Genomic DNA, 27088 nt, shown 5'->3' with positions numbered 1-27088 from the left:
TACTATAGTTTCCCTGTTTATCTTTTTTAATTAAATCTACTTTAGCCTTGTCTGATAAGATCGTTACCTGCTTTTTTTTGCATTGGCTGAGATATAATACATTTTAATTCAGTTTTTTATTTTTAAAAAATAATTTATTTTCACATTACTACAATAATCCTGTTGTGAAAGTAGACATAAACCACCCCCACCCCAAAAGATATAGAAACCTCAAGAAAATTGAAGTGAGAGAAAAAAAAGTTCCCTTCAGTCTTTGTTCAGATACCTTCAGTTCTGCCTCTGGGATGGGTTACATTCTTTATCATATGTCCATCAGAGAAGTTGTTTCAATATAATTCTTTCTACAACTGGTATTATTAACTGTATTTTCCTCCATTCTATTCCTCCCCACTCCCAATTATTCTATTCTATTCTCTCTCTCTCTCCTTTCACCCTGTCCCTCCTCAGCAATGTGTTGTATCTGACTATTGTCTCCCATAATCTTCCCTCTCTTCTATCACCTGTACTCTCCACACATCCTGTTCCCCTTCTCCCATCCCTTTCCTCTCTTTTTTTCATCTAGGATAAGATAAGAGTTCTATACCTTATTGAGTGTATGTTATTTCCTCTCTGAGCCATTTCTGATGAGGATGAAGGCTCACTCATTCCCTCTCACCCCCCCCCCCCCGTTCTACTCCATTACAAAAGCTTTTTGACTCTTATGTGAAATATAGCCCCTTCTTCCTCTCCTTTCTCTCCCTCTCAATAACTTCCTTTATCACCCATCAACTCCATCTTTTTACTATATTATACCATTATATTCAGCTCCCTCCTGTGCTTTGTCTACATATACTCCTTCTAACTGCCCTAATAAATGAGAAGGTTCAAATGAGTTATCAGAATCTTCTTCCCATGCAGGAATACACTCAGTTCAGCATCATCAAATCCCTCACAATTAGCTCTTCCCATCTGCCCTCTCTATGCCTCGCCTGAGTCCTGTACTAGAAGATCAAATTTTCTGTTCAGCTCTGGTCGTAGCAACAGTAAAGTTTGAAAGTTCCCTGTTTCATTGAAAGCCCGTCTTTTCCCCTGAAAGAGGATGTTCAGTTTTGCTGGGTAGTTGATCCTCAGTTGAAATCCAAGTTTTTTGGTCTTCTGGAATCTCATATTCCAAGCCCTATGAGCCCGTAATGTCAATGTTTAATGTACAAATCCTGTGTAATCCTGATTGTAGTGCCATAGTAATAGAATTGTTTCTTTCTGGCTACTAGTAGTATTATTTCGTTGACTTGGGAGTTCTAGAATTTGGCTATAATATTCTTGGGAGTTTTTCTGGGGGTATCTCTTTCAGGATGTGACTGGTGGATTCCCTCATTTTCTATTTTATCTTCTGCTTTTAGGATCTCAGGGCAATTTTGCTGGATTATTTCTTGAATAATGAAGTCTAGGTACTTTTCCTGGTCATAACTTCAGGTGGCCCAATAATTTTTAAAATATCTCTTCTGGATCTGTTTTCTCGGTCAGTTGTTTTTATAATGAGATATTTTACATTTTCTTTTAATTTTTCATTCTTTTGGTTTTATTCTTGATTGGTCACAAAGTCATCAGCTTCCTTTAGTTCCATTCTACATTTGAAGGAGTTATTTTCTTGAACTCTATCTCCTTTTCCAACTGACCAGTTCTGCTTTTTAAGGCATTCTTCTCTTCATTGATCTTTTGGACTCCTTTTGACCTAAACTGGTTTTAAACATGATTTTTCTTCAGTATTTTCTTTGTATCTCTTTCAGCAAAGTGCTGACCTGATTTTCATGATTTTCCTGCATCATTCTTATTTCTCTTCCCAGTTTTTCCTCTGCCTCCCTTACTTTTCAAAGTCTTTTTTGAGCACTTCCATAGCCCTCTGAGACCAATTCCCATTTTTCTTGAGGCTTTGACTGTCATCTTCTGATGATCCTCCATCGGATCAAAGTAATTTTTTATGGTCAGATTCCTTTTTTTCCTGCTGTTTGCTCTGTCTATGAGGCAGGACTTTGCTGCTTTGCCTGTACTTAGATCCAGGTCACAGGCTTCCAACTACCACTGAGGATCAGGGACCCCCCTCACAACTCCTGAGCAGAGGGGAATGCCTGTGGTAACCCCCAGACCAGAGAGCCAAGAGAGCAGTCAGAGCCTCTCATAAGACAATGGAGGAATTAAGGTCCCTGGGGGTATTCCAAATACCCCCAAAGGTTTTGGAAGTACAATAAATCAGGTCATAGGCCTCATAGACAGCAGAGAAACCTCTGCAGGACTCTCCCTACTCCCTTACTATTTGTGGACTGAGAACTCTGGAAGCAGCTGTTAGGTGGCTCCATAGGTTCCCAGAGTTGCCCTGAGGCCCATGCTAGCCTGGGCTCTGAGCTCACTCTGGTGCAGCAGAGTGTTCCTGATGACCCACCAAGCTGTCCCCAGTGATCCCTGGGCCAAAAAATTTGGAAACCTCTTGCTGCCATGGACCCAGGCACCCCCCAGAGACCCAGGCACCCTGCAGGTTGTTCCTGGAAGGTTGGAACTGCTTTTCTCTGTATGGTAAGGCTATGGCTTCTTCCAACTTGGTCCCATGTGGAACAGACCTTTCCTATGTCCACCAAGCTGTCTTGGGATGGAAAACTGTTTCAATTAGTCTTTTATGGATTCTGGCCCTCTAGAATTTGGTTAGTCATAATGTTACAGTTTTTGGAGTTTTTTGGGGAAAGAGCTTCTGGGAATTCCTGCCTTCAAACAGCCATCTTGGCTCCACCCCACATCCTTTTATTTTAATTGTGAGTATCACTCATTTTAAAATGTTTTTTGTAAGGAGCATATTGTCAGATTTTGATTTTTAATCCATTATGCAGTTTCCATTTTATGGATGAAATCATCCCATTCACATTCCAAAGTTATAAGTACTATTTCCCTCCATCCTATTTTTTTCTCACCATTGTCTTTTTCAGCCTCTTTTTATCCTGTCCTTCTTCTAGTTTACTTCTAACCATGGCCTCTTTATTCAACACCCTTTTAAAGAATATTTCTTATCTTTTCCCCTTACCTTCCTTTTTCTTTTTCTATCTACTCCCCTTAAGAGTCCTTTTTTTTTCTTCTCCCATCTTCCTAAATCTTAATCTATATATCTATATATTCTTCTAAATCCTGCTCTTATTCTCTTCCCTCACCTTTTTGTTCTTTATATATTTAGAAACCTTTTATACTCTTCTAGAAGTATATGTTGTTTCCTCTTAAACTCAGAATTGATGAGAGTAGGGTTCCAGTACTACCATTCCTCCACTCCAATCTGATTGTGGCAGTTCTTTCTCTGGAACCTCAATTGTATGAGATAATTACTTTTTTTTTGCTTTTTCCTATGCAATTTTCCTTTTAAGATCATCTTATACTTAGTTCTTCCTCAATATTTCTTTCAAAGTACCTAATTACTTTTTTTTTTTTTTAGCTTTTGCAAGGCAAATGGGGTAAAGTGGCTTTTGCCTAAAGCCACACAGCTAGGTAATTACTAAATGTCTGAGGCCAGATTTGAACTCAGGTACGCCTGACTCCAGGGCCAGTGCTCTATCCAAAGAGCCACCTAGCTGCCCCAAAGTACCTAATTACTAATACAATTTTAAGCATACGGTATACATTTCCACATAGAAAAACTAAAGTAAGTTTTTTTTGAATTCTTATTTTTTGAATTCTTTTTGTTCTTTGATAGCTATCTTATATTTCTCCTGAATCTCCTATGTCAAATCTTCTATTAAGTTCTGGTCTTTCTGCAACAAAATCATGAATCCTTGTCAGTTCATTGCTGCAACCCCAATTCTTTTGCTCTTCCGTGTGTGTGTGTGTGTGTGTGTGTGTGTGTGTGTGTGTGTATGGGGGGAGAGAGAGAGAGAGAGAGAGAGAGAGAGAGAGAGAGAGAGAGAGAGAGTCTTCCAAGACTTTCAGTTTTTTAATGTAGCAGCTGCTAAGCTTTGTGTAATTCTAATTATAACTTTGCAGCATTTGAATTTTTTCTTGGTTGTTGCTTGTAGTATTTTTCTTCTTAACCTGAGAATTTTGGAATTAGGCCAAGACATTCCTATTGGTTTTCATCCTGGGATCTTTTTCAGATGGTGAGATGGAATTTTTCTATTCCTGCTTTTCCCTCTTGCTTTAAAACTTCATGATAATTTTCTTTAATTATTTATTGTTATTATTGTAGTAAGATTCTTTTTCTATTGTAGCTTTCATATAGTCTAATTATTCTTATGTTTTCTCTTCCTGTTCTCTAAAGCAGTTGTTTTTCTTCTGAAATGTTTCATATTCTCTTCTTTTTTTTGTTCTTTTCATTTTATTATTCCTTGGTATCTTACAACATCATTTGCTTCCCTTTGCCCAATTCTAGTTGGTTATCTTTCTTTTCATAAATCCATTGGTTTTCTTGGATTGTTCTTATTTCTTTTTTTAATTTTTCCTCAATCTCTCTTATTTGGTTTTTAAAGTTCTTACTTTTTTTCCAATAACTATTTTTGGGCAGAAACTATTTGACATTATTCTTTAAGAGACTTTTTTTGCTTCAGAATTCAATGAAAATGAACCCTGGTCTTTATTCCCACAGTAGCTGTCTATGGTTGGGTTTTGTCCTTTGCTTGTTCATTTTAATTTTATTTTTAATATATTTTAGCAGATTGTTAACCTCTATTCCTGAGGTGTGGGGAATGATGCTTCTGGCTTCAGGAGCTTGTCCAGGCTCCAATCTCAGAAGTTCTTTCCCATTCTAAGCCACATCTAGGCTTCTCTTCACCCCCCCCCCCCCCAATTCCCTCATGCTGGAAATGAAGATTCTCCAGGGGTTGCAACTTTTGGTTCTCCCCTCTAGTATGGAACTGAAACCAAGAATTTGGTTATCAGGAACAACTAGGTGGTGCAGTGGATAGAGCACCGGTCCTGGAGTCAAGAGGACCTCAGTTTAACCTCAGACACTTACTACTTACTTAGCTGTATGACCTTGGGCAAGTCACTTAACCCCACTGCCTTGCGAAAAATAGCAAAAAACAAAAATAAAAAAATTCAGCTATCCTGTAAATGTCCACGGCCAGTAGAGTTCTGGTCCCACTGCTTCTGCACTCACCATGCATATGCTGGTTCCTTCTCACTTTCAATTACAGCCTGGGACCTTGCCTTGACAACACAGCTGGGCCCAGCATTCCCTGGCAGCAGAGGATTCTCCATCTTTCCCTGCTCAGATGTCTTACTCCTTCTCCCATGACCCCTCACCCCCAATCTGTGAGATGAGAATTCCTATAACATAGGCTGAAGCTACCTCATTGAAACCTAGCTCCCTCAGGCCAAACCTGAGGCTTCTTGTCTTTTCTCTTGTTTTCTCCAGTTGTCCCAGGAGTTTCATTGCTCTTGTTTATTTTATTTTATTTTTTTAGGCTGTTTTTTCTTTTTTGCAGGGCAATGGGGTTAAGTGGCTTGCCCAAGGCCACACAGCTAGGTAATTATTAAGTGTCTGAGGAAGGATTTGAACTCAGGTACTCCTGACTCCAGGGCCAGTGCTATATCCACTATACCACCTAGCCACCCCTTCACTGACTCTTTAAAGCATCTCTGCAGCATCTGTTCCAAAGATCTTTTCTCCTTAAGTCAATACCTTACCTTTCCCACCATCATTCTCAATAGAGGAACTTGCTTTGAACTTTACACCAGGAAAAAAAATGTATCCTCATACTCCTTTCTCTAATTCTACACCTCAAATTACATTAACACTATTTCCTATTTTCCCCCTTCTTTGCTCTAATTTTGCTCTTTGTAGGGTCAACCTTTCTGCTTGTACCCATCTCTCTTCCTTGACATAATCTTTGAGGGTTTGTTTGTTTTATTTCTTTTTCTGGCTTATTCCCTATATCTTTTTCTGCCTCTTACAAATAAGTCTGGCTCTCATTTTTTTTTTAGATTTTTTTGCAAGGCAAATGGGGTTAAGTGGCTTGCCCCAGGCCACACAGCTAGGTAATTATTAATTGTCTGAGGCCGGATTTGAACTCAGGTACTCCTGACTCCAGGGCAGTCTGGCTCTCATTTAAAAAAAAAAAAAACGAAACAGGGCAAGCCCACTGCCTTGCAAAAAAAAAAAAAAAACACCTTAACCCCCCGCCCCCCAACAATTTGTTAACTCTACTACCTCATCAAGCTATTCTCCTATATCTCTCCTTTTACAACCTAGAAAAAGTTATCTATGTTTGTTGTCTCTCAAGTTTTTCTCTCAGGTCTCATCCTGCTTGACCTCTCTGTAAAATTTGACAGTACTGGACATTCTTTTTCAGGATTTTTGTAATCTTTTCCTTTCTGATCTTTTGCAGGATCACGCTCTATGTCCCACAAATGTATTCCAGGATTTGTCATGGACACTATTCTCTTGTGGCAAACAAAATTAAAAGTAAGGAATGTTAATTTCTTCTCTTGGGTTCATCTGCAATTGTAATCTTTTTTAGGGGAACAAAACTACCAGTTTGCTGTCTTCTTGAAAGAGATTAAAAACTCCCCTATAATTGAATAAGAACAGAAGGCTTGTCTTTTGGAGATAGTACTAAAGTTAATTGATAGGGCTTAAGGATAACAAAGACATATCCTGAAAGTATTCCAGGAGCTATTGGTATAAGAAATAACTTTTCTTTTAATAATACGTTGAAACAAACTCAAACTAAATCTCTGAGTTCAACTCAAGGGCATTGAAAGGTAACTTCAAGCAGATTAAGATTCAATTTCAATATAAACTCAGTATAACAGAATTCCTGGAAACTCATTACCCCTTAAAACTCCAAAAGTCATCAAATTATGACTCTAGCTAAAATTTAGAGGGGACAGAACCCACAGTAAGACTGAGTGATACAATTTCCCAGTCCAAGAAAACTTAGAAGTTCCATAGGAAAGGTTTGTTCCACTGGGACTGGGGGTTGGAAAAAACCCGCAGCCTCAGTGCAGCACAGCCAGGCCAGACACCTAGGTCTGTGGCAGAGGGGGCAGTTTCTAGACTTTTGGCCCAGGGGACAGCCAGAAGGAGTGGTGAGAGAACTCTGCCACACCAGAATGAGTATGAAGCAGAGCTCTGGCTTCAGAGCAACTCTGCGGTGCTGTACTCTTCCTGGGGCAAGACTCAGCTGGTTGCCCACACTCAGATTCAATTTGCAGTCTGGGGACCCATAATACCACTATAGCTAAACAGGGACCATCCTCACAGCTCCAGGGCAGAGGGGAGGGCCTAAAAATAGGCAAGAGAGCAATCAGAGCCTCTCATATGACCTTGGAAAAATTAAGGTCACTGTAGGTTTCCCCCCCAAACCCCCCCCCCCCCAAAGCCTTGGGAGTATAGTAAATCAGTCATAGGCTGAGGAAATGAGCAAACAGAAAAAGAATCTGACCATAGAAAATTACTTTGGTCACACGGAGAATCAAAACACATACTCAGATGATGACAAAAGCAAAGCTTCTGTATCCAAAACTTCCAAGAGAAATAGAAAATGGGCTCAGGATGAGCTTAAAAAAGACTTTGAAAAGCACTCAGGGAAGGTAGAAGAAAAATTGGGAGGAGAAATGAGAGCAATGCAGATAAATCATGAAAACCAAGTCAGCAACTTGGTGAAAAATACAAAAAAAACCTGAAGAAATTAACATATTAAAAACCAGTTTAGGCCAAATGGAAAAAAGGCAAATGAGGAGAAGAATGTCTTAAAAAGCAGAATTGGCCAGCTGGAAAAGGTGGTAAAAAAAAAAGCTCTCTGAAGAAAATAATTTCTTCAAATGCGGAATGGAAATAAAGGAAGCTGATGACTTTGCGAAAACTTGGGAAGAAATAAAACTATACTTAAAAACCCCCTAAATTGGAAGAAAATGTGAAATAGCTCAATGGAAAAAACTGACCCTGAAAACAGATCCAGAAGAGACAATTTAAAAATTATTGGGCCAACTGAAAGTCATGACCAAGAAGAGCCTACACTTCATTTTTCTTTTTAGGTTTTTGCAAGGCAAATGGAGTTAAGTGGCTTGCCCCAGGCCACACAGCCAGGTAATTATTAAGTGTATGAGGTCAGATTTGAACCCAGTTACTCCTGACTCCAGGGCTGGTACTTTATCCACTATGCCACCTAGCTGCCCCCCTCTCTTACTATTCTTGAGGTTTTTCAAATTTTTTTTGGGGGGGGGGTTATGATTACTCTCAGCAGATTATTGTAATAATATAAAATAAACAAAAAATCAATATGGAATCAAACTAGAATTAATATTATTTTCTTCACTTTTGGTGAGTTGATCAGTTATTGTGGGCTCAATTATTGTCTGTATGCACATGACTGCCAAACGGAGACACCCTTCCCTCATCTTTTTCCTGAGATCAGACTCACACTTCCAGCTGCCTGCTAAATATCACTTAGGCATGTTCCATGGGCATTTTAAATTCAGCAAAAAAGAATTTTAAAAATTTCCCTCTATATTGAGGCTTAATATTCATGAGGTTATTAACCAATAGTATTAATTATTAATCATTAATATTGATTGATAATTAATATTAATGAGGTTCAATAACTTTTGGTGGTTTTTTTGCAAGGCAACAGGATTAAGTGACTTGCCCAAGGTCACACAGGTAATCACTAAGAGTCTGAGGCTGGTCTTCAGGTCAAGATGGTGGAGACAAGTCAGGTCCTGTGCTAAGGTCTCCTGATCTTCCCTCATAAATAATATGAAATAAACCTCTTAATGGAAGTCCTATCGACAAAACCCAGAAAGAGATGTTAGGAAAAGAACATTTACCTCAAGGTCTCTCTTCAGAGATCAGGGGTGTGGTGAGTGCAGAGTGCCTACAGCCAGTAGGGGAGGGGTGAGAGCTGGACTAATCTAAGATTAGCCCCTGGGCTTTTGCTGTGGGAACCACTTCTCTCTGAAAAAACAATCAGAGAATGGAGGCATGGCTATGGGACTGACAGTCTGGGACTTAACAGGAAGGGCTGGAGAGTAGGTTCCAGCTTCTAGTCCTCCTAGCCAGGAGGATATGTTATATCCAGTGAGAAAAGCCTCCAACACCCCCTACTAGCCACTCAGTAAGCAAAGCCTCCAGTACTCCCTAGTGGCTAGCTGGAGATATTACACTCAGTGAGTAAAACCTTTAGGGATCTCAATATCAAACCTCTGTGAACCAGCCCCCTCCCCCCAACACAAGATCTTACGAAAATGAAAGGCCAGATGACAGTGGGGACCATAGAAAAAGTCCTAGAAGGAAAAGATCCTCTAATTCAGAGACATAGAACCGCTGAGGAGAATATGATTTGGTCTCCAGCACAGAAAGATTTCCTTGAAGAAATCAGGAAGGAGCTTAAAAATCAATTGGAAAATCTGGGAAAAGAAATCCAAGAGAAGATTAACACCTTGCAACAACAAACAAATCCTTGGAAACTACAACTGGACAATGCAAAAAGAAAATAATTCTCTCAAAACCGCAAATGAACAAAGCGAAAACTATTACAAAAATAGAATTTTCTAGTTGGAAAAGGAGGTGCAAAAGGTAAATGAAGAAAATTCTTCTCTAAAAAAAAGAATGGAGTCTATGGAAACCAATGACTTCATAAGACAACAAGAATTGGTTAAACAAAACCAAAAAATTGAAAAAGTAGAATAAAATGTTAAATACCTCATCAGCAAAAACCAATGACCTTTGGGGCAGCTAGGTGGCATAGGGGGCGGCTAAGTGGCTTAGTGGATAAAGCACCGGCCTTGGAGTCAGGAGTACCTGGGTTCAAATATGGTCTCAGACACTTAATATTTACTTAGCTGTGTGGCCTTGGGCAAGCCACTTAACCCCATTTGCCTTGCAAAAACCTAAAAACAAAAACAAAAACAAAAAAACCCCAATGACCTTGAGAATGGATCAAGAAAAGATAACCTAAAAATTATTGGTCTTCCTGAAAATACTGAAGAGGGAAAAAAACCCTAGACTTAATATTACAGGATTTAGTGAAGGAAAATTACTCTGATAATATGGAACCAGAGGGCAAAATAATTATTGAAAAAGTACATTGATCCCCTCTGAAAAGGGATCCCAAAATGAAAACACCAAGGAATATTGTAGCCAAATTCCAGAACTCTCGCATAAAAGAGAAAAATCCTGCAAGCAGCCAGAAAGAAACAATTTAAACACCAAGGAGCCACAGTAAGGATTACACAGGACCTGGCAGCATCAACATTAAGCGATTGAAGGGTCTGGAATGCAATATTCCGAAAATCAAGGGAGCTTGGAATGCAGCCAGGAATCCAATATCTGGCAAAACTGAGCCTTCTCTTCCAGGGCAAAAGATGGACACTTAATGAAATAGGAAACGTCCAACTTTTACTGATGAAAAGAACAGAGCATAATAGAAAATTTGGACTTCAAACAGGAGACTCAAGAGACACACGAAAAGGTAAAATTTAAACAACAAAAAAAAGGGAGGTGGAAGGGAAAAAAAACTGTTATCAAATAAGATGAAACTGGCAAAATCCCTACCTGAAAGACTTTAACAACTCTTGAGAACTGTAACTATATTAGAGAGAGTTTCATTAGCCAGAAGAGATGGATTTATTTGAGAAAATGCTATCCAATAAGATGAAACTAGATATATTCTTACCTGGGAGAAAAATGCTAATAACTCTCAATAATTGTAATTCTAGTACAGAGAACACAGCCAGAAGTGATGGACACTCATGATCTTTCTGTGACTCAGATAGAATGATTTAAAAACAATACATCCTTAAAAAGGAGGGCAGTAAAGAGATGGGAGGATGGAGGGAATTGAATGGGGTAAATCTCATTACATTAAGAGGTACAACTGGCTTATTGCAATAGAGGGGAGGAAGGGAGAACTGCTTGAATCTTACTCTCATCAGATTGTATAACGTTAACATACACACGCTCAATTAAGAAACTTGTCTTACCTTTAAAGTGTTAAAAGGGGAAAAGGGGAGGGGGAAGTAAAGGGGGAATCAACAGAAGGAAGGAAAGGCAGAAGGGACAAAGGGAAAGGGGGGAAAGGGGGAGGGGGGTTGGGCATAGGAGGGCAAACACTGAAGGTGGCAAAATTCAGAAATAAAACACTGGGGAATATGTTTAAAGAGAAAAAAGGGAGGAAAATACAAACAGAGGGAAGATAACATGGAAGGCAATAAAGAGTTAGTAATTATAACTTTGAATATGAATGGGATGAATTCTCCCTGAAAAGGGAATCGAATAGAAGAGTGGATTAAAAATCAGAATCCTACAATATGCTGCTTACAAGAAACTCATCTGAAGCAGAGAGTTACATATAGAGTAAAGGTAAAAGGTTGGAGCAAAATATATTTTGCTTCAGCTGAAGTGAAAAAAGCAGGGTGCTGTAGCAATCCTTAGTTCAGACAAAGCAACTGCAAAAATAAGATATTATTAAAAGAGATAAAGAAGGAAACCACATCCTCCTAAAAAGTACCATAATAAAGTACCATAAAGTAATTTCAGTACTAAATTCAGTACTAAACATGCATGCACCCAATGGTATAGCATCCAAATTCTGAGAGGAGAAAAGTTGAAGGAGTTACAGGAAGACATAGACAGCAAAACTTTACTAGTGGGAGACCTCAACCTCCCAGCTCTCAGATTTAGATAAAACTAACCATAAAATAAGCAATAAGGAAGTTAAGGAGGTAAACAGATGGTTAGAACACCTAGATATGATAAGACTTATAGAGGAAATTGAATGGGGATAGAAAGGAATATACTTTCTTTTCTGCAGTACATGGCACTTGCACAAAAACTGACCACGTATTAGGGCATAAAAACCTAACAATCAATTGCAGAAAGGCGGAAATAGTGAATACATCTTTCTCAGATCTTAACGCAATAAAAATCATATGCAATATTGGGTTAGGGAGATATAGACCTAAAACTAATTGGAAACTGAATAACCTCATTTTAAAGAATGAGTGGATCAAACAACAAACTATAATTATTTTATCCTAGATAATGATAATAATGAAACAAGATATCAAAAACCTAAGGAATACATTCAGGGCTACTGTCAGGGGATATATCTTTAGATGCTTATATGAATAAATTAGAGAAAGAGGAAATCAATGAGCTAAATATGTAACTAAAAAATTAGAGAAAGAACAAATTTAAAACCCCCAGTTAAATACCAAATTAGACATTCAAAAAATTAAGGGAGAAATTAATAAAATTGTAAGCAAGAAAACTATTAAACTAATAAATAAAACCAAGAGCTGATTTTATGAAAAAAAAAATAGATAAACCTCTGGTCAATTTGATAAAAAAAAAAAAGAAAGAAGAAAACCAAGCTGCTAGTATCATAAATGAAAAAAGGTAAATTCACCACCAATGAGGAAATCAAAGTAATAATCCAGATTTTGCCCAACTCTAAGCCAATAAATTTGCACTCTAAGTGAAATAGATGAATATTTACAAAAATATAAGTTGCCCAGGTTAAATGAAGAGGAAATTAAGTACCTAAATAACCCTATCTCAGAAAAAGAAATTCGACAAGCCATTATAAAACTCCTTAAGAAAAAATCTCCAGGGCCAGATGGATTCACAAGTGAATTCTATCAAACATTTAAGGAACAACTGATTCCAATTCTATATAAACTATTTGGAAACATAGGTGAAGATGTAACTCTGCCTAACTCTTTATGGCACCAATAAGGTGCTGATACTTAAACCAGGAAGAGTTAAAACAGAAAGAAAATTTTAGACCTATCTCCCTGATGAATATAGATGTAAAAATCTTAAATAAAATCTTAGCAAAACAACTACAACAAGTTATCACTAGGATAATACATTATGACCAAGTAGATTTTATCCCAGGAATGCAGTCTTGGTTCAATATTAGGAAGATTGCTGGTATAATTAATTATATCAATAGCAAACCTATTAGAAATCATATAATTATATCAATAGATGCTGGAAAAGCTTTTGACAAAAATACAGCACCCATTCCTACTAAAAACAATAGAGAACATAGGAATAAATGGATTGTTCTGTAGAATAGTAAACAGTATCTATCTGAAACCATCAACAAGCATTATATGTAATGGGGATAGGCTAGAGGCATTCTCAATAAGATCAGGGTTTGTGAAACAAGGATACTCATTAGCACCACTACTATTCAATATCGTATTCGAAATGTTAGCTTTCATAATAAGAGAAAAACAAATTGAAGGAATTAGAACTGGGAAGGAAGAGACCAAACTCTTAATTCTTTGCAGGTGATGGGATGGTATACCTAGAGAATCTGCCCCCCCCAAAAAAATCATCTAAAAAACTACTAGAAATAATTAGCAACTTTAGCAAAGTTGCAGAATATAAAATAAACCATCATAAATCCACAACATTTCTATATATGACTAGCAAGATACAGCAGGAAGAGATAGAAAGAGAAATCCCATTCAAAGTAACCTCAGACAATATAAAATACTTGGGAGTCTATTTGCCAAGACAGACTCAGAATCTTTTCGAAAACAATCACAAAACACTTCTCACACAAATAAAACAGATTTAAACAACTGGGCAAACATCAAGTGCTCATGAATAGGTAGAGCTAATATAATAAAAGTGACAATTCTACCCAAACTAAACTACCTGTTTAGTGCCCTACCAATCAAAGTTCCAAAAAAAAATTAATGAGTTAGAAAAAATTGTAAGGGGGCGGCTAGGTGGTGCAGTGGATAGAGCACGGGCCCTGGAGTCAGGAGTACCTGAGTTCAAATCTAGCCTGACACTTAATTACCTAGCTGTGTGGCTTTGGGCAAGCCACTCAACCCCATTTGCCTTGCAAAAACCTAAAAAAAAAAAATGTAAGTAAATCCATATGGAGAAATAAAAAGTCGAGAATCTCCAGAGAGTTAATGAAAAAAAAGTGCAAAAGAAGGTGGCTTAGCCCTACCTGATCTAAAAATTATATTATAAAGCATCAGTCATCAAAACTGTCTGGTATTGGCTAAGAAATAGAGTGGTGGACCAGTGGAATAGACTAGGTGCAATAGCAGGAAATGATTATAGTAATCTGCTGTTTGATAAATCCAGCTATTGGGATAAAAACTCTCTCTTCTATAAGAAAACTTGGGAAAATTGGAAGTTAGTATGGAAGAAACTTAGATTAGAGCAACACCTCACACCCTATACCAAGATAAGATCAAAATGGATACATGATCTAGACATAAAAAACAATATTATAAGCAAAGGAGAAGACCAAGGAATAGTTTACTTGTCAGATCTATGGAAAGGGAAGCAGTTTATGACCAAGGAAGAGATGGAGAACACCATTAAAAACAAACTAGATAATTTTAATTACATTAAATTAAAAAGCTTTTGTGGAGTGGCTAGGTGGCGCAGTGAACAGAGCACCAGCCTTGGAGTCGGGAGTACCTGGGTTCAAATCCAACCTCAGACACTTAATAATTACCTAGCCATGTGGCCTTGGGCAAGCCACTTAACCCTGTTGCCTTGAAAAATCTAAAAAAAAAAAAAAAAAGCTTTTGCACAGACAAAACCACTGTAACCAAGATAAAAAAAATGTAGTAAATTGGGAAACATTTTTCCATCTAGTGTTTCTGACAAAGGACTCATCGCTAAAATATACAGAGAACTGAGTCAATTTTTTTTTAAAAAGAGAAGCCATTCCCCAAATGAAAAATGGTCAAAGGATATGCAAAGGCAATTTACAGATGAGGAAATCAAAGCAATACATAGTCACATGAAAAATTGCTCTATTTCACTAATTATTAGAGAAATGCAAATTAAAACATCTCTGAGATACCACTTCACACCTCTCAGACTGGCCAATATGCCTGGAAAGGCCACTGATCAATGTTGGAAGGGATGTGGGAAATCTGGGACACTAATGCATTGCTGTTGGAGCTGTGAACTCATCCCAACCTTTCTGGAGAGCAATTTGGAATGATGTCCAAAAGGTAACAAAAATGTGCATACCCTTTGATCCAGCAATACTACTACTGGGTCTAAACCCTGAAAAGATTATGAAAATGGGTAAAAGCATCACCTGTACAAAAATGTTCATTGCAGCTCTCTTTGTGGTGGCAAAGAAATGCAAACCAAGGAAATGCCCATCAATTGGGGAATGGCTTAACAAACTGTGGTATATGTATGTGATGGAACACTATGTTTTATTAGAAACCAGGAGGGATGGGAATTCAGGGAAGCCTGGAAGGATTTGCATGAATTGATGTTGAGTGAGATGAGCAGAACCAGAAGAACATTGTAGTGATGATCAACCTTAATGGATTTGCTCATACCAACAGGGCAACAATCAGGCACAATTTTGGGATATCTGCGATGGAGAATAACATCCGTTTCCTGAGAAAGAATTGTGGAGTTTGAACAAAGACTAAAGACTTTCTACGTACCTTTAATTTAATTTTTAAAAAATTGACTTATGTAATTCTGCTGTATCTCATACTATATGTTTCTTCCTTAAGTATATGATTTCTCTCTCATCACATTCAACTTAGATCAATGCATACTATGGGAATGATGTAAAGACCTGCCTTCTGTGGGGTGTGGGGGGAGGGCAGCAAGATTGGGGCAAAAATTGTAAAACTTAAAAACTTTTTTTAAAATTTAAAAAAGAGTCTGAGGCTGGATTTGAAATCAGGTCTTCCTGACTTCAGGACTGGTGTTCTATCTACTATGTCACCCAGCTGCCCCTGAAGTTCATTTAACTTTTTTTTTTAGGTTTTTGCAAGGCAAACATGGTTAAGTGGCTTGCCCAAGGCCTCACAGTTAGGTAATTATTAAGTGTCTGAAACCAGATCTGAACCCAGGTACTCCTGACTCCAAGGCCAATGCTTTATCTACTACGCCACCTAGTAGCCCTGTTCATTAACTTTTTTAAAAAAATTGACAATTGTTTTAAAACATAATTGGTTTCCTTTGTAGTCTTATATATCTTACTTTATTCATTTAAAAATATTATTTTGAGAAGGGGTTGATAAGCTTCACTTAATTGCCAAAGGGGTACATGACACTAGAGGTTACAAACCTCTGCTCTACATCTACTTTTCCTCCTACATCCACTTTTTTTTGAGGACACCACCATTTTTCCATTTACCCAGGTTGGAAATATCATTTATCCTCTAGTCTTCATTGTATCCTTCAGCTAAACAGTTACCAAATAGTATGAAATCTACCCTCACGATATTTTTTACTTTTACTCTATTCCTAGTTCATACCCTTATTACCTCTTGCCTTACCAGTCTCCTAATTGGTCTCCCTGAGGGAAAACCAACTCTTTTGGCTTTTAAATTCCTTTACAATCTGGCACCAATATCTTTCCAAACTGATTTCATATCACTCCCCCTCATACATTCTCTGTTCCTGCCAAACTGGCCTCCTTGCTGTTTCCTGGATATGACATTCTAACCCCCCCCCCCCCCCCCCTTGTGTCCCTTTCTGCTTGGAATACTTTTTTCTCTCAACACTACCTCTTGGTATCACTTGCTCCATTCAAGGATCATCCCAAGGGTTCTTTCATGAGCTTCCTTTAGGAGTCCATTCCTGATTTTTCTCCCACCATTACTGTGCAAATTCTTTGTTACCCACATCTCCAGGAAAGTATTAAGCTCCTTCTTTATATTCCTAGCATCTAAAGGAGAGTCAGGAATTTAAAAGGCACTTAACAAATGCTTCTTGAACTGAATTTTGTCATGAGGACATTCAAAAGTGTCTCCTTTCCTATCTCTCCTCAATCTCCTACCTGGTCATAATATGGAATTGAAAAATATTTTTAAATTTTTATAGAATCATTAGATGTTTCCTCTCCTCAATTTTAAAAGTCAAATAAGTCAAATATTTTATATCTCAAATAATATCCCCCCCAAAACTAGTCAACTTGTTTTTCATTCTCATGTTGTCATTGAATAGTAAAAAAAGTTCCTCTCATCCAAGGGTTAGGTTAAAGGCACCAATTTAACATGGATCATTTTTATGATAAACTAGAAATGCCAAAGCTCCATAAACTGTTAGCATTTGTGGGAATTTAGGCATGAAGCTGTGAGGACTAAGGAAGTAACTGTGGGAAAGAAGACAAAGGTCAATCCGAGAAATAATTCGTGGCATCTCTGAGTCAGAAGGAAATACAAGGTGGTCTATTCCAAGAATCCTTTCTCTCCAACAACCACTACAAGTGGTTGTGTGGCTTCCCTTTAAAGATCTCCAATTATGGGGAACCAGCTGACTCCCAAGGTAGTCATTTCAATATTGAACAACTGTTATGATATTGTTCCTATGTTAATTTGAATTTTCTTCTTGAATGTTTCTGCTTTTTAAAGTCAAGCAAAGCTAAGTGTAAAAACTATTCCACTGAACACACTTCACACATTTAAAACAGCTATTACATCTCCCTAAACTTTCGCCTCTTTAGATTAGATTTCTAATTCCTATAACTAGTCCTGCTTTTTACTCCTTGTACCCTTATTGACAATGTTGTTCCTAAAATGGGATAACCGGACCAGAACGTGATGTGTTAACAGGACAAAGAAAAACAAAAGAGGTTTGATGTAAGAGATGACCAGAAAGTCCAACATAATCTCCCTAGAAGACTGAGGTTTAAAATGGTGGCATTTCTCATAGAAACTGGGTAGCTGGGAGAAGGAACTGATTTGGAGTGATAGCAGGGAGGCCCGGAACGATACGGAGGGTGGGCGTCCGGAGTGACAGCCCTGGCCAAGCTGAATGCCAACAGATGAGTCTCTTTAGAGAGAAAGGTGCTTGGTGTGGGCAGGGGGGTAAAGCCATGTCCCAGGAGGAGGAGGAGGGCATGGGGCAGTCCGGTTTGGACGCCCTGCGGAACTACAGAAGGCAAGCCTGGGCCAGCAGTCTGGGGGCCCCTTGAGGGGAGCCCCTCAAGTTTTGCAGCCCGAGGGGCAGCAGGAACCCCGTCTTCCCGGGAGTCCTCTAGGGCGCTCCAATTGCGGCGCCGAAGCCAAGCTGGAATTCGGGGCCTGGAAAGTGGGCTGTTTGGGGGCGGGGCCTGGGAGGGGGCGGGCGCCAGGGTCGCCCACAAACAACAAACACCGCGGCAGCGGGAAAGCCGGGAGGAGGCAGAGGCTTGGGGTTCGCGGGCGGCCCGGGCGCGGGGCACCGGGCGCGGGGCACCCGGGGGCCCTTCCTGCCGCAGGGGCCGGCGGGCTCTCAACAGGTGGGAGCAATGCCGCAGCAAGTGCCCGGGGCCGCGGGGCGCGGCGGGGCCGGCCCTCCGGGGGGCGGGGGCGGGGGCCACTTACCTTGGCGCTGCGAACGGCCTCCTTGGCCCCGCTGAGCTGCAGCCAGATGCGGCCGGGCGCGGGCAGCGGCGTGGGGGCGTCGGGGGGGGCCATCACCGTCAGGGCCACCCCGAAGAGGCCCTCGATGCGGCCCCGGCTCTCCAGCAGCAGCGCCGTCTTCTCCCCGGGGGCCGTGAACTCGTCCAGCACGGCCTGGTCCGAGCGCCCCGCCATGGCTGCCGCTCCTCCTCCAGGGCCCGGGCCGGCCCGGCCTCCGGGGCCCGATCCAGAGATCCGGGCGGCGGCGGCGGCCCCCGGAGCCCTCCCCGGCCGCTCCGGGCCCCCGCGGACCGCGAGCTCCGCTACACCATCCCGCTCGGTGAGCCGCGGGACGGCAACTGTGGGAAGCCAGGGCCGCGCCCCCCCCCCTTCGCCGCCGCTGCCACCGGCCGGGGCGGCGCCACCGCGCGTGCGCATCGGTCATCACGGCGCGACGTACGCCCGACGCGGCGGGGGCGGGTCCCGGTCACGTGAGACCAGCCTGTCAAAAAGGGCAAAGGGAAAGCCTTGCTGGGGGCGGAGGCGCGAGGGAGGAAGGGAAGAGGAAGGAGGCATTTCCTGCGAGGGCCCTTCCTGGGCCGCCATGTTGAGTGAGGGCAAAATCCTGGCGCTCCAGGCAGCTTCAACAGTTGTACTTTGAGAGTAGAACCTTTGAACCGAGGTCAGATTTCTGTACTGTTTTGTGCGCCATACATCCGTCTGACTGCTTTAAGAACCCCGTGGGCCCCTTCTCAAAACAATATTTTTTTTTTTTTAAGGTTTTTGCAAGGCAAATGGGGTTAAGTGGCTTGCCCAAGGCCACACAGCTAGGTCATTATTAAGTGTCTGAGACCAGATTTGAACCCAGGTACTCCTGACTCCAGGGCTGGTGCTTTATCCACTGTGCCACCTAGTCGCCCCAAGATGTCTTTTAGAAATTTTTTTTAAATTTTTTATTTAAGGCAATGGGGTTAAGTGACTTGCCCAAGGTCACACAGACAATTATTGAGTACCTGAGACTGGATTTGAACTCAGGTCCTCCTGACTCCACCTAGCCTCCCCTTCAAAACAATATTGTTAAATGCTTAAACTATGTAAGGTTTCAGAGGAAGCCAGTTAATTTTGAAGCTATCTTGTAGTACATGGGGCAAATTAAAATCAACATTAAGCCTTTATTCCAAAAAAATCGAATTCCTAATTTTCTCCCTTTCTTCCTCCCTCCTCCCCTTGAGAAGGCAAGCAATTTCCTAAAGCTTAAATGTAAGCAGCCATGTAAAACATTTCCACATTAGTTATCTTGGGAAAGAAAAAAACCAAAAAAAAATTGCACACACAATTTTCTTTTAAACAGTGTGCTTTGATTTGTATACAGACTCCATCAGTTCTTTTTCAGGAGGTAGAGAGCATTTTTTTTTAATTCTGATCCCTTTGTAACTGTCTGCGTTCATGGTGCTGCCAAGAATAGCTATCATTCATAATTGATAGTGATATAATATTGTAGTCAGTGTGTGCAGTGTTCTGCTTCTGCCCACTTTACTTTACATCAGTTCTTGTAAGTTTTGCCAGCTTTTCTCTGAGAGCATTCTGCTCATCATTTCTTATAGCACAATAGTATAGCATTGTTAAGCCATTCCCCATTAATGGGAATCCTCTCAATTTCAGGTTTTTTTGGCTAACACAAAAAGAGTTTTTAATAAATATTTTTCTCCCTATGGGTCCTTTTCCTTTTTCTTTGATTTCTTTGCCATATAGACTCAGTAGTGCTAGATCAAAGGTAAGTATGGTTTTATAGCCTTTTGGGCAAAGTCCCAAATTGTTCTCCAGAATGGTTGAATCATTTCACAACTCCCCCAACAATGTTTTAGTTTCAGTTTTCCCACATCTCTTCCATTTGTCATTTTCATTTTTTATCATATAACCTAATCCAAAAGGTGTGGGATTGATGAAGTGGAAATAATAAGAAAAAATGTTATTTATGCTCACCTGGTACATCCTATGGATAGGGAGAACATTAAGAGAAATATTTTCACCATACCCAGGCACAGTCCGTGGGTTTCTGGTTTCTATCCCATTGTTATTTAGATAAATAGCCCCATATTAGGATGGGGACAACTTACTGGAACTTAAATGTCTTACATCTTTCCCATAGAAACTGGGAACTGAGATAGGTGGTGGGAAATACCTCAGGACCCTTATGAGATGCAAAACTACTAAAATGATACTAAATACTTCTAATACCTTTCTTTCCCCTAGCATTTACTACATGTGTGACTCCCATTTATAAATCTAGCCTTTGTAAATGGAATCTGACGTTCTCATAGGCTCAGTTGTCAACTGGCAGCTTTTCCTCTCCTGCCTCTTCCCTTTCCCCACCTTCCCTTTATTGTCTGACAGTCTTGCTGTTCATCCCTTAAAAGATAAGCTATTCCCAATTGCCTTAACTACCTCTGTCTCCTCTCTCTTTTGGCATCTGCTTACCACAGTAATTCTTTTTTTTTTTTTTTTTTTTTTTTTTTTTTTAGGTTTTGCAAGGCAAACGGGGTTAAGTGGCTTGCCCAAGGCCACACAGCTAGGTAAGTATTAAGTGTCTGAGACCAGATTTGAACCCAGGTACTCCTGATTCCAGGGCCGGTGCTTTATCCACTTTGCCACCTAGCCATCCCTTTAAAATTTGTTTTTTGTTTTTTTTTTTAGGTTTTTGCAAGGCAAATGGGGTTAAGTGGCTTGCCCAAGGCCACACAGCTAGGTAATTATTAAGTGTTTGAGGTTGGATTTGAACTAAGGTACTCCTGACTCCAGGGCTGGTCCTCTATCCACTGTACCACCTAGCCACCCCTCCCCACCACAGTAATTCTTAAATAAACCTTTTTGTCCCAAAATTTCTTCTGGGTCAGAGTTAGTCTTTTAAATGAATTTTTTCATGCTTGCCCAAACCTTTAGCTATCTATATTTTTCCCAGTATCAAATATCTCAAAGCTGTTTTAATTTACAATTCTCTAATCAATAGTGATGTAGAACATTTTTTAAAAAGACTATTGATAGGGGTAGCTAGGTGGTACAGTGGATAGCACACCAACCCAGTAGGACCTGAATTCAAATCCAACCTGTTCATATCCTTTGATCAATTATCAGTTGGGTTATTACTCATATTCTTATAAATTTGACTCCATTCTTTATATATTTGAGGAATGAGGCCTGTAACAGAGAAATATGCAGTAAAATGTTTTCCCCAGCTTTCTGATTTTCTTCTAATCTGCGCTGCATTGATTTTATTTAACTACTTTTAAATTTAATTTAATCAAAATTATTCATTTTAACTGATATCTTACTGTCTGTCTTGTTATCTCTTATACTTTATGTTTCTTCCTTAAGGATATGATTTCTCTCTCATCACATTCAATTTGGATCAATGCATACCATGGAAACAATGTAAAGACTGGCAAATTGCCTTCTGTGGGGGTGGGGTGGGGGAGGCAAGTAAGATTGGGGGAAAAATTGTAAAACTCAAAAATAAATAAAATCTTTAATAAAATAGAATTATTCATTTTATATCACATAATGCATTTACTCTCTCTTGTTTGGTCATAAATTCTTCCCTTATCCATAGATCTGACAGGCAAACTATTCCTTTATATCTAAATCATTTACTCATTTTGACCTTATTTTGGCATACAGTGTGAGTTATTGATATATACTTAATTTCTGCCATACTACTTTCTAGTTTTCCTAGCACATTTTGTTAAATAGTGAGTTCTTGTCCTGAAAGCTTGAGTCTTTGAGTTTATCAAGTGCTATATTACTATGATTAACCTTCACACATTATAATTTCAAGAGAAACTAATCTTTAAAATATGAAGCATTTTGTTGAACTGTGGAACAGGAATTTCGGTTTCACATAGTTTCTGTATAAACTAAGCATCTCATTCAAGTTCATATCATCTGGCAAGAAAGTGGATAGCTTGGGTTTATTTTCTTGGTGGTGAAAATCTCCCAAGGGTTTTAAAGATTATGTCCTGAAGAGTGAACAGCATCTGAACCCAGGAGTTCCTGACTTCCTGAACTCATGATGTTACTGATAAAATTAGCAGCCACCAGCTCAGTGTTGCCTTGTGCCCTGGGAAAGAGACACAAAGCAAAAGAGATAGAGTTTCGAGATTCATTCAGTCTTAGCCTCATGTTGTTGGGAAAATTGTCAGTTTACATTACAAAGACTGGGGTCGGCCTATATTGTCGCCCATGGTGGGGTACAGAGGGTCTACATCCTCCTCTGTGCATGCTTAAGGAGGTAGTTGTTTCCTGCTTATGAGCGAGCACAGAGGGGAAAATGTATGGGGAAGAATGTAACAATTAGATTTGTGACCCTAGCCAAGCAGAAGGGGTAGGAACAAAGCCTTTCAAGCTGCATAAAAGACCTAACATTTCCTGGATTCCTCACCTCTCCCCCCTTAAATGTGCCATTTATTAAGATGTCTTTTTTTTTTTTTTAGGTTTTTGCAAGGCAAATGGTGTTAAGTGGCTTGCCCAAGGCCACATGGCTAGGTAATTATTAATTGTCTGAGACCAGATTTGAACCCAGGTACTCCTGACTCCAGGGCTGGTGTTTTCTCCACTGTGCCACCTAGTTGCCCCAAGATATCTTTTTAAAAAAAATTTTTTTTTAATTTTTTATTTAAGGCAATGGGGTTAAGTGACTTGCCCAAGGTCACACAGGGCAATTATTAAGTGCCTGAGACTGGATTTGAACTCAGGTCCTCCGGATTCCAGGGCCAGTGCTCTATCCATTACATCCCCTTATTAAGATGTCTTAATAAAAATCATTTTAATTAATCTGGACTAAGTATTCATGAGCCATTTGTAACAATCATAATATTGGGGTTGGTGCTGATCTGGGAAGGAATTCATGATACACAGGCTCTTTCACAGGCAAGTTGGTATTTTATTGGGTACTGTGCTGGCACAGAGAGCGTAGAGTTGGGAGATACTCTAGTAAAGACACATCTGACATACTCTCCTTTATATAGGGAAAAAGAAGGAAGGGAGAGAGAAGAAATGATCTCAGACAAATAGTTGTGAGTCTGGAGGTCAGAAGCTGTTGCCACCAGAAGGATAGACCTTCCAATGGAGTTATGATACATGCTTGTATATAATTTTCTAGTTTATCAATGAATACTCCAAGTGTTGGAAGCACTTGACTAGCCTTTGCATAAGGTTAAAAGATGTATACAGATAACAAACATACAGGAGACAAAAGGTCTTAAACAAGAAGTAGGAGATAGGGGTTATAGGATCAGTCATAGTTAGAATTCCTGGTTTTGGCAAAGACCCCAAAAAGATACTCAGAGCTGATCTGAATGTTAGAAAAGAGACTCATTAATTGGGATCCCAATATAATATACTAACAGTCAATCAATACATGTATTGTGTTAAACATTAATTATACAAGTACAAAAAGGAAAGATCTTCCCCTCAAGGATTTTGCAGTCTAGTGGGGAAGATAACACACATATAAATACACAAAAACTGAAAAGGTAGGAGAAGGAAGGCTATCTAATTTTAGGACATGGTAAAGTCAAAGAAGTCCAAAATAAATGCAGCTAGATGGGAATTGAGATCTTATTGACCCTCTTATATCCTGCCTTAAATGGAGGTTGAGGAATTTATGATTCCACCCTCTAATCAGAGGGCCAAATGGTATTGATTAGGTGTAGTTACCAAAACTAATTGGAACTTAAAATGCAAAGAGATTTCACAATGATAATCTTACTGGCATGGTTGCTATGTTTAGCCATATCCAACTTTCGGTGACCTCATTTGGGGTTTTCTTGGCAAAGCTTAATAGCTTTATAGTATGTACCCCACCATGGGCGACAATATAGGCCGACCCCAGTCTTTGTAATGTAAACTGACAATTTTCCCAACAACATGAGGCTAAGACTGAATGAATCTCGAAACTCTATCTCTTTTTCTTTGTGTCTCTTTCCCAGGGCACAAGGCAACACTGAGCTGGTTGCTGCTAATTTTATCAGTAACATCATGAGTTCAGGAAGTCAGGAACTCCTGGGTTCAGATGCTGTTCACTCTTCAGGACATAATCTTTAAAACCCTTGGGAGATTTTCACCACCAAGTTCTTTGTGCTATATACTTCTCCATATACATATATACATATATATATATATATATATATATATACATATATATATATATATATATATATATATATATTCCATATATATACTTCTCCAGCTCATTTTGCAGGTGAGGTATTAGAGGTAATCCAGGTTAAGGGATATACCTAAAGACACACAGCTAGTAAAGTATCTGAGGCAAGATTCAAACTCAGATCTTCCTGACTCCAGACATGGCACTTCATCCAAAAACCTCAAAATAAGTGCACAAGTGAAATGTGGCATGAGGAGATATCAGCATGTGTCCTGTTTATAATAGGTGGTTTATTGTCATGGCTACCAGATTTAGGAGGTTAGGAAGTAGGAGTGAATTAGTGAGTTTTCCTCCCCCCTTTCAATAATGGAAATTCAAGGATGAGGATGCCTGATTCTTAGCTTACTAACAGGGGAAGAGCAAGTGCTAGCAGAAGTTATTTCTCATTTCAGGCTAAATAAGTGACCAGCTTTTCCAAGCTTATCCTGGCTCAGTGTTTGGTCTTCTTGGTAGTCTTCCTGCCCTTCCATATCCTTCCATGTTGGACACCAAGAGACCAAGCAGGAACCTCTTCACATAGAAGAGACCAAGTCTATGTCACTAGAGATGGTGCCTCTGTCACTACAAGTGGCCACTGAAAGGGTCCATTGTGCAAACTCATGACTATCACCTTGGTAATATAAGAAAGTCAAAAAAGGAGAGAGGAAAAAGAAGAAATGAAGCATACCTTGTAGAGCAACATAGAATATCAATTTTTCACCTTTGAGCTTAAATGTGCTTGTATGGTTTTAGATGAATTCCATATTTTCATCATCAGAAAAAATTTTGCCATCCCACAAATTATATTCAAAGGAAATTAACCTACTATACACCAAACTTACCTTAGTGGATCCCTTCAAAGAGAGGGGAGGTCAGCATCTGATTAAAATTGGCATTTGGAAATACCAGGTAGGGGAAATTGTGATATTTGAATGGGAATACTCAAATTAAGACATAGCCAAGATCTTGACCTTCCACAGAACATTTTTAAGGGTATTTTGCAACCTAAAAGGGAAACTTTTCCACATCATTCCTCAAACTGAAGCAGTTTAGAAAGATGAACTCTGGAATCATAGTAGAAGGAAGAGAACTTTTGGCTCCACATAGCTGTCTACTTCCTGCTCCACTAGGTACTTTCCCTTGATGTCCATAGTCTTGGTTTGTTCCTTGCTTCACCAGGACATATGACAAAATTGTTTAGGATACAGTCAGAGGAAGAATTCCACAATGGCTGACTGATCAAGCAAAGAGCTAGAGTAAATATAGAATGTGTTATTTCTTGTCTGCTTCTTTCACTTACCTCGATAAGAGAGCTTTGTTTAATTGGAAGAGTTTTCTACTTTGCTGATTCCTATTTATATTACATGACTATTCTTTGTATTTACAGAGCAACTCTATCTTCATGTACCAATGATTCTTAGTCACTTAATTATCAAGCAATCCATTATTAAGGAAATGCTCTAATGCAAAGAAACCAGATTATCAGAAAGATGGGAAATTTTTTTCTATAGAGGTTTGCCTGCATACCCCAAACTGGTCAGCATTTCCCTTTATATGACCCTCAGTGTTTCCTCACTGAAGAGAAACAGGAGAAAGACAAATCCCCACCCTAGAAACTCCCTCCACTTTGCATCATGTTCTTGACAGTTTTTGAACCACAACTTCCTTCTTCTGTCTGATCTGGTCTAGTCCTGACCAATCCCACCAGCCTGTAATTTCTGGAGGCAAGGATAAGGGTGATGGTTGTTTTCTGAAGTATGCTAAGTAATATTTAATCTGCCTGAATAGAGAGGGAAAGAGCTGTGGATAATGAGGAATGATAATGAAAACAAGACAAGACAAAAACAAAACATCCTATATTTGACTTTAGATGAGCAGTGCAACCAGAAGTGAATTCAAATCCTTGAATCTCATTAACTAGCTGTGTGAAAAAGTCATAATCTCTAAGGGTCTTGGTTTCCTCCTCCATATAATGAGAGGATTAGAATAGATTATTGATACCTCAAAGCTCTAAAGCAGACAATAATACTTTTTTAAACCCCCCCCAAAACAGAGGCACAATTTTCCTCTGAATATTATTTTGGCCTTGATAGTGAGCCTGTCCTAAAAAGAAGCTATGACTAAGCCACACTAGATAACCCCCTATGTGTTTTTGAAGTTGACAGTGCAATACTTATATAAACCATTCTGATTAATTGTTCAAAAAGTATTTTTCCAAATTCTATCCATCTGAAAGTTCCAGTGCAAATTTCATCTTCTCCCATTATCCTTATGATATTTTATTTATTATCACTGGGATAATAAAGACTTTTTTGATTGATTTTTAAAAGTTCCCTCATCTGTAAAATGAGAGGATTGGACTAGGGGATCTCATGACATCCTATGGCAGTGGGGTAGGGAGAATAATATAACTATAAGAGATTGAGAAATCATCTAGTCCAAGTTCCCCCTTTAAGGTAAGTGAAATGCCATAGAGCTCATATTTATGTAGTATTTTAAGATTTGCAAGATGTTTTATATACATTATTTGTTTTTCATGTTTTGTTTCTTACAATAACACCATGAGATGTATATTATTTTTCTACTTTT

At 39.3% G+C, this 27088-nt stretch overlaps 1 protein-coding gene across 3 annotated transcripts in view; it reads right to left on the bottom strand.

Annotated features, from left to right (window-relative positions):
- The window catches only part of N4BP1 (NEDD4 binding protein 1), an 86291-nt gene extending 67552 nt beyond the window's left edge, over positions 1-18739 (bottom strand). For all 3 annotated transcript variants that reach the window (XM_074211395.1, XM_074211396.1, XM_074211397.1), the window contains exon 1: positions 18283-18739. In XM_074211395.1, coding sequence (XP_074067496.1) covers positions 18283-18738 — 456 coding nt within the window. In that variant the 5' untranslated portion in view covers position 18739. The remainder of the gene's footprint in view (positions 1-18282) is intronic.
- Between the last annotated feature and the right edge of the window lie 8349 nt (positions 18740-27088).

The sequence above is a fragment of the Macrotis lagotis genome, chromosome 1 (genome assembly GCF_037893015.1).
Source record: "Macrotis lagotis isolate mMagLag1 chromosome 1, bilby.v1.9.chrom.fasta, whole genome shotgun sequence".
NCBI classification, from domain to species: Eukaryota; Metazoa; Chordata; class Mammalia; order Peramelemorphia; family Peramelidae; genus Macrotis; species Macrotis lagotis.
Note: the sequence above shows the minus strand (reverse complement) of the source record. Positions and strands in the feature narration are given on the sequence as shown.